A 9195-nucleotide genomic window follows, 5' to 3' on the forward strand; every position below is an offset into this window, starting at 1 on the left:
CAAATATTCAAAGCAGCAAGGGAAAAACAACAAATATCGCACAAGGGGATTCCCAAAAGGATAACAGCTGATCTTTCAATAGAAACTCTTCAGCCCAAGAGGGAATGGCAAGACATACTTAAAGTGATGAAAGAAAATAACCTACAGCCCAGATTACTGTACCCAGCAAGGATCTCATTCAAATATGAAGGAGAAATCAAAAGCTTTATAGATAAGCAAAAGCTGAGAGAATTTAGCACCACCAAACCAGCTCTCCAACAAATGCTAAAGGATCTTCTCTAGAAAGGAAACACAAAAAGGGTGTATAAACTTGAACCGAAAACAGTAAAGTAAATGGCAATGGGATCATACTTACCAATAATTACCTTAAACGTAAATGGGTTGAATGCCCCAACCAAAAGACAAAGCCTGACTGAATGGATACAAAAACAAGACCCCTATTATTGTTGTCTACAAGAGACCCACCTCAAAACAGGGGACACATACAGACTGAAAGTGAAGGGCTGGAAAAAGATTTTCCATGCAAATAGAGACCAAAAGAAAGCAGGAGTAGCAATACTTATATCAGATAAAATAGACTTTAAAACAAAGGCTGTGAAAAGAAACAAAGAAGGACACTACATAATGATCAGAGGATCAATCCAAGAAGAAGATAGAAAAATTATAAATATATATGCACCCAACACGGGAGCACCGCAGTATGTAAGACAAATGCTAACAAGTATGAAAGGGGAAATTAACAATAACACAATAATAGTGGGAAACTTTAATATCCTTTTCACACCTATGGATAGATCAACTAAACAGAAAATTAACAAGGAAACACAAACTTTAAATGATATAATAGACCAGTTAGACCTAATTGATATCTATAGGACATTTCACCCCAAAACAAGGAATTTCACCTTTTTCTCAAGTGCACACGGAACCTTCTCCAGGATAGATCACATCCTGGGCCATAAATCTAGCCTTGGTAAATTCAAAAAAATTGAAATCATTCCAAGCATATTTTCTGACCACAATGCAGTAAGATTAGATCTCAATTACAGGAGAAAAACTGTTAAAAATTCCAACATATGGAGGCTGAACAACACACTGCTGAATAACCAACAAATCACAGAAGAAATCAAAAAGAAATCAAAACATGCATATAAATGAATAAAAATGAAAACACAACAATCCAAAACCTGTGAGACACTGTAAAAGCAGTGCTAAGGGGAAGGCTCATAGAAATACAGGCATACCTCAAGAAACAAGAAAAAAGTCAAATAAATAACCTAACTCTACACCTAAAGCAACTAGAAAAGGAAGAAATGAAGAACCCCAGGGTTAGTAGAAGGAAAGAAATCTTAAAAATTAGGGCAGAGATAAATGCAAAAGAAACAAAAGAGACCATAGCAAAAATCAACAAAGCCAAAAGCTGGTTCTTTGAAAGGATAAATAAAACTGGCAAACCATTAGCCAGACTCATCAAGAAACACAGGGAGAAAAATCAAATCAATAAAATTAGAAATGAGAATGGAGAGATCACAACAGACAACACAGAAATACAAAGGATCATGAGACTATTATCAGCAATTATATGCCAATAAAATAGAAAACTTGGAAGAAATGGACAAATTCTTAGAAAAGTAAAACTTTCCAAAACTAAACCAGGAAGAAATTGAAAATCTTAACAGACCCATCACAAGCACGGAAATTGAAACTGTAATCAAAAATCTTCCAGCAAACAAAAGCCCAGGTCCAGACGGCTTCACAGCTGAATTCTACCAAAAATTTAGAGAAGAGCTAACACCTATCCTACTCAAATTCTTCCAGAAAATTGCAGAGGAAGGTAAACTTCCAAACTCATTCTATGAGGCCACCATCACCCTAATACCAAAACCGGACAAAGATGCCACAAAAAAAGAAAACTACAGGCCAATATCACTGATGAACAGAGATGCAAAAGTCCTTAACAAATTTCTAGCAATCAGAATCCAACAACACATTAAAAAGATCATACACCATGATCAAGTGGGCTTTATCCCAGGGATGCATGGATTCTTCAATATCCGCAAAGCAATCAATGTAATACACCACATTAACAAAATTGTAAAATAAAAGCCATATGATTATTTCAATAGATGCAGAGAAAGCCTTTGACAAAATTCAACATCCATTTATGATAAAAACTCTCCAGAAAGCAGGAATAGGAGGAGCATAACTCAACATAATAAAAGCTATATATGACAAACCCACAGCAAACATTATCCTCAATGGTGAAAAATTGAAAGCATTTCCCCTAAAGTCAGGAACCAGACAAGGGTGCCCACTCTCACCACTACTATTCAACATAGTTTTGGAAGTTTTGGCCACAGCAATCAGAGCAGAAAAAGAAATAAAAGGAATCCAGATTGGAAAAGAAGAAGTAGAACTCTCACTCTTTGCAGATGACATGATCCCCTACATAGAAAACACTAAAGACTCCACCAGAAAATTACTAGATCTAATCAATGAATATAGTAAAGTTGCAGGATATAAAATCAACGCAGAGAAATCCCTTGCATTCCTATACACTAATCATGAGAAAATAAAGAAATTAAGGAAACAATTCCATTCACCATTGCAACGAAAATAATAAAATACTTAGAAATATGTCTACCTAAAGAAACAAAAGACCTATATATAGAAAACTATAAAACACTGTGAAAGAAATCAAAGGACACAAATAGATGGAGAAATATACCATGTTCCTGGATCGGAAGAATTAATATAGTGAAAATGAGTATACTACCCAAAGCAATCTATAGATTCAATGCAATCCCTATCAAGCTACCAACGGTATTTTTCACAGAACTAGAACAAATAATTTCACAATTTGTATAGAAATACAAAAAACCTCTAATAGCCAAAGCAATCTTGAGAAAGAAGAATGGAACTGGAGGAATCAACCTGCCCGACTTCAGGCTCTACTACAAAGCCACAGTCATCAAGACAGTATGGTACTGGCATAAAGATAGAAATGTAGATCAATGGAACAAAATAGAAAGCCCAGAGATAAATCCAAGCACCTATGGACACCTTATCTTTGACAAAGGTGGCAAGAATATACAATGGATTAAAGACAATCTCTTTAACAAGTGGTGCTGGGAAAACTGGTCAACCACTTGTAAAAGAATGAAACTAGAACCCTTTCTAACACCATACACAAAAATAAACTCAAAATGGATTAAAGATCTAAATGTAAGGCCAGCAACTATAAAACTCCTAGAGGAGAACACAGGCAAAACACTCTCTGACATACATCACAGCAGGATCCTCTATGACCCACCTCCCAGAATATTGGAAATAAAAGCAAAAATAAACAAATGGGACCTAATTAAAATTAAAAGCTTCTGCACAACAAAGGAAATCATAAGCAAGGTGAAAAGACAGCCTTCAAAATGGGAGAAAATAATAGCAAAAGAAGCAACTGATAAACAACAAATCTCAGAAATATACAAGCAACTCCTGCAGCTCAATTCCAGAAAAATAAATGACCCAATCACAAAATGGACCAAAGAACTAAATAGACATTTCTCCAAAGAAGACTTATAGATGGCTAACAAACACATGAAAAGATGCTCAACATCACTCATTATCAGAGAAATGCAAATCAAAACCACAATGAAGTACCATTTCATGCCAGTCAGAATGGCTGCAATCCAAAAGTCTACAAGCAATAAATGCTAGAGAGGGTGTGGAGAAAAGGGAACCCTCTTACACTGTTGGTGGGAATGCAAACTAGTACAGCCACTATGGAGAACAGTGTGGAGATTCCTTAAAAAACTGGAAACAGAACTGCCTTATGACCCAGCAATCCCACTGCTGGCATACACACCAACGAAACCAGAATTGAAAGAGACATATGTACCCCAATGTTCATTGCAGCACTGTTTATAATAGCCAGGGCATGGACGCAACGAATCGATAAGAAAGCTGTGGTACATATACACAGTGGAGTATTACTCAGCCGTTAAAAGGAATACATTTGAATAAGTTCTAATGAGGTGGATGAATCTTGAGCCTATTATACAAAGTTAAGTAAGCCAGAAAAAAAACACCAATACAGTATACTAATGCATATATATGGAATTTAGAAAGACGGTAATGATAACCCTGTATGCAAGAGAACAATTGAGACACAGATGTATAGAACAGTCTTTTGGACTCTGTGGGAGAGGGAGAGGGTGGAATGATTTGGGAGAATGGCATTAAAACATGTATAATATCATATAAGAAACGAATTGCCAGTCCAGGTTCGATACAGGATACAGGATGCTTGGGACTGGTGCACTTGGATCAACCAGAGAGATAGTACGGGGAGGGAGGTGGGAGGGGGGTTCTGGATGGGGAACACGTGTACACTCATGGCGGATTCATGTTGATATATGGCAAAACCAATACAATATTGTAAAGTAATTAGCCTCCAATTAAAATAAATAAATTTAAATTAAAAAATAAAAAAATAAAATAAATAAATTTATATTTAAAAAACAAATAAAAGTAAAATGGTGATGCAAGTCCTTATATACCAATACTTACTTTAGTTTTAAATGGATTACATTTTATAATAACAAGACAGAGAAAGACTGAATGGATGGGAAAATAATATCCAACAATATGTTACTTTCAAGAGATTCACTTTAGCTTTAAGAACACATGGAGGCTGAGAGTGAGGAGATATAAAAAGATATTTCAAGCAAATGATAACCTAAAGATGATAAGGGTAGTTATAACTTTATCATACAAAATAGGCTTTAAGCTAACAATGATCATAAGGGACAAAGAATTTCATTATATGAAGATGCCAATTCATCTAGAGGAAATAATAAAGGTAAATGCTTATGCACACAATGTCAGAGCACCTAACCATATAAATCAACACTAAAAGAAAAGAATAAATAAACAGAAATATGATAATAGTTTCAGATGTTATACCTCACTCTAAACAATGCATATATCACCCAGACAGAGAATAAACTGTAAAAAAAAAAAAAAAAAGTTAACTTGAACATTATTACAAAATAAACCTAATATACATATATAGAACATTTCATTCAAAAGCAGCAGAATACGTTTCTCCTCAAGTGTATATGAAACATTTTCTAGCATACATCACATATCACACCACAAAACAATTCTCAAAAAATTCAAGAAGATAGAAATTACATCAAGTATCTTTTCCTACCACAATGGAATGAAACTAGAAATCAATTAAAGGAAGATTATTAAAGATTTCATAATACATGAAAATTAAAGAATCTTCATCTTATTAGCCATTTTCTTAGCATATTCTCAATACCTTTTTAACAGTTCACATTTGCCAAGAAGCTGAAAATGGGATTTGAGTCAAGAGATTTATTGGTGGAGGGAAATTTTTACTGGCAAGCCTTCAGATTGTGGTGAAGGTCTGAAAACTATGAAAGGTGACAGAGAAAGAACTGGCTAGGAAGAGTCTAGGACTGTAGCATTATTCTAAGAAAGTTTCAAACAGGTTGATGGTGAGTCCTTGGCTAACATCACCTATTGGGAGTCCACCATCTTGCCAGAATGGGACTTGATAGTATTCCTTCTGTGGTCAGTCATTGGCTGGGAACATTCTGTGGGAAACATGGCCCTGACACACTAACACTGGAGTGAATTCAGAGGGCAACAATGGAGTTATCAATCATGCTGCCTGTAGCAGGAGATTTGAATTGTGCATTTTCATATCTATGGGATACACCTGCCCCATTCCCCAGCAACTGATGCTCTCAAAGCATTTACTTTCCATTTTTATTTGATTTCCCCCACATCCCTTTCCTTGTTTCCATCCTATTCTCCTATTTCAAAAATTTCCAGATCTTTCTACAATTTTTGATTACAATTCATTTCAGTTCTTCTCAAATAGTCCTCCTAAAAGTGTCCCTTCTTTTTCTTTATTCCATGCCTTCATAGAATGTGTTCTCAAGCTAGGAAAAACCATACACTGCTCATTATTTGAGCTCAGGGCTCAGAGCTCAAACTTTTCTGAGTATAAAGATCTCATAGCCAAACTGAACTTAAAAAATGTTAATAAAACATCCAAAGTTTTCCTATCAGAAACATCCAGAGATATAACTATGGAAATAAAACTTTTAGTCCCAGAGATAAAACTATGCTGGGGACAGGATCTACCAGAAATCAAAGAAAATTATTTTTAATAATTTTAATTCCATCTAGAAAAGAATATTCTGGCATGTTGAGTAACCACTCATGTAGTAAAAACACATGTAGAAGAGGATTCTACCCAACCATAGAGATAATCAATAAATACTTGTCAAATGAATGACTGTCTTATAATGGCAAATGAGATTATGGAGAAGTCATGTTTCCCTCCTGACCAATCTACTTCTTCCTGCCACATAGGAAGGAATGAATCTCTTGGATGTGCTATGAGCATCAATCAATCCTACCTACATATTGTTGTTCCTAGAAGTCTGGTATTCTCACCCAAGGAACAAATTTTGGATGGTAGATCCTTTTGTATAGAAAACCAGTGAAGGGTTTGACAAGCCTACTTCTTCCACTAGTGGATCTCTGGTACCAAGAGGATGTTACCTTCACTCTGCCTTTCAGCATGCTATTATTAATTATTATTAATAATAATATTGAAAGAACCCAACAATGAGATGTCCCTAGCCTATTTCAAGACTTTAATTTTTTAAACTGTGTACTCTAACCTCCAGTATAACCACTCCAGAACTCCCAATGGCTTCTCTACATATTACTTAAACTTCACTTAACCCAGATGTTAATGTGCCTGACTATTATTGCAGAGGATGGAGTTGCTGTCACTAGCAATCTCACACATTTTACCTTCTTCCCAGACTTGTTAGATAATACTTGCTTATTTAGGATGCCGTTTACCAGTAGTCCCAGCAGAATATAGTCATCACAGTCATTGATCTGATCATTAAAATCATAGCCAAGTTCTATTTGTCCTTCTTTCAGCTGATTCTCACCTTTTAGGTCAGAGCCAGTCAACACTTGAACTCGGAACACTTTAGCAGGTGAGTCCAAAACCACAGTCAGATGGCTTCCAGCCTCAGCTGACTTGGCATAAAAGAAATTCTTATTCAAGCTATAGGCATTCATAGGAACAGAGTCATTGGTATCCTTCAGGCTAGTGTAGATGGAGGCAGCAGGGTTGTTGGGAGAACTAATGTCATCCTCTTCAAACTCTTTATCTTTGAGATTATTGAATTTGCCTTCAAAGGAGGAGTAATTGCCCATGTGCTGGAAGAGGGAAGGGAGGAACTGGACTGGTGTTTGCTGCATGAGAAGATCATGAAAATGGGAGAGGAGGGAGTCACAGGGCATTTCTTGATAGAAGAGAAGAAGGAAATTAACAAAACAAGGGAGGTCTTTAGTACGAAAGAGTTTTCCAGTGAAGCCCAATGGAGAGAATTCCAGAGTCACCCAAGGTTTGTTTTCCCAGGCAGACACTGTAGTAGCTATCTGGGTGACAAATCCAGGGACACATTTCACATCATCTTCAATCATCAAGAAATAGTCAGAGTGGTTGGTAGCAAAGTTCATGAGGAAGGCATAATCCATATTCCTCTTGGAATGGAAGGCTAAATAGGCAGGAGTGTCATTAAAGTTTCTCTTAAGGCTCTTCAAGGGAAGATAGCTTTTAAGAGGCGTGTTAATCACTACTAGCTGGCTGGCCTGGATATATAGCTTAAAGATGGTTGAGATATTGGAGATCATTTGACCACGCCACATGGGATCAGGATCTGCCAAGTGTACCAGAACAATGAAGTGTTTCTGCTCAGATAAGGAGGAAGAATAAAAGAGAGACTCCAGGGTGTCCAAGAGGTAGCTCCTTTGGGGATGCTTCGTTGAGGAAATCCCTATGGTCAGCAGTCCTAGGATTGAGGGGAAAAAAAGAGAACTTGTATGAATGTAGGGAAGTGAAGGAAATAGTTGCTGTGGTTGAGGTTATAAGATTTTCCTATGTCTTTCTAATATGCCATCTCTCTGTATTATTATAGCTATTTTACATTTTCTCTCCCCAGACCTGAGTATGGACTATGTTAGGAGTAATGCTTCATCACAAGTTGTGAGGGTTTTTTTTAGTGTTACCTTTGAAAAACTATTATGGAAGAAATAAAGATGATAGACTAAAAACATTTGCACCTGTGTCTCCTCCTTCCCAAAATCACATTGAAAAACCAGAAAGGTTGATGCCGGGAGCCGGCATATTGCATATTGAGTGAGGATCTGTAATAGCTCAACTGGAATTCTATCACTGCCGGGAGCCAGCGTGAGGAACTCCGCCCATGACAAAGGTCATGAGGAAGGAGGCTCGGCATACGCAAAGGCGGGATCGAGCCTCAGGAGTCCCCCTGGAAATTCTCGAGCATCTACCCCCAAACCAGAGTCTGCCTACTTTCTGCTTTGTGCTTTCACCTACACCTCTGACTTTACTGGGGGCTGTCCCCCACTACCTCTCTCTGAAACAAGAGTTAGCTTACAGCTCCAGTTAATAATTCCTGGGTGTGACAGTGTTTCAACCTACAAACTCCTTTGGAAATCCTCTAGCCTGCCTGAATAGGTTTTTCCGGCCACATGTGATTGTTCAGAGCCTCCCAACTGTGAGAGGCAGGAGATGTTCTAAACGGTCTAAACACAGATTCCTTTGAGTAGTTAAAAGATTGATTAGAAATTATATTGGTGAAGGGTTTTTCACTTATTGGGCCAATGTTTGCTGCTAAGTCTCCATACTCCTTACCTACTGTGTCCTTGGCAGTGTATTGATTGATATAATGGGTGTATAGAAATGTAAAATGCAGCTTTGTCCAATGCTTTTTTGGAGGCTGGTGCCTGACTTTGGAATAATCACCTTTAGAGAAAAATAAGTTTCTTAAAATGTTAACAGGCCTCCGGGCCAGAAGATGATGTCAATCACCTGAACTTTTGCATATGATAAGTTTGAAAGCCTGGCTTCGATTAGAACCAGGAACTGCTGTCCTTGCATGACTCCACCCCTTCCCCCATTATCCTCTATGCACAACTTAAGGTATAAAAACTACTTTGGAAAATAAAGTGCGGGCCTTGTTCACCAAAACTTGGTCTCCCCACGTCACTCTCTCTCCCAAATTCTGGCTGAGTCTCAATCTGGAGCCCGGAACCCGCCATGCTTGC

The 9195-nt window shown here is 37.3% G+C and overlaps 1 protein-coding gene across 1 annotated transcript in view; it reads right to left on the reverse strand.

The window, feature by feature from the left end:
- Positions 1-9189, reverse strand: part of LOC102415697 (alpha-1,3-mannosyl-glycoprotein 4-beta-N-acetylglucosaminyltransferase C) — a 28041-nt gene extending 18852 nt beyond the window's left edge. Inside the window, exons 1-2 of the mRNA XM_044944747.1 lie at positions 9183-9189; positions 6862-7916 (exon numbers count right to left, since the gene is read on the reverse strand). Of these exons, the coding sequence (XP_044800682.1) occupies positions 6862-7916; positions 9183-9189 (1062 nt within the window). The remainder of the gene's footprint in view (positions 1-6861; positions 7917-9182) is intronic.
- Between the last annotated feature and the right edge of the window lie 6 nt (positions 9190-9195).

The sequence above is a fragment of the Bubalus bubalis genome, chromosome 6 (assembly GCF_019923935.1).
Source record: "Bubalus bubalis isolate 160015118507 breed Murrah chromosome 6, NDDB_SH_1, whole genome shotgun sequence".
NCBI classification, from domain to species: Eukaryota; Metazoa; Chordata; class Mammalia; order Artiodactyla; family Bovidae; genus Bubalus; species Bubalus bubalis.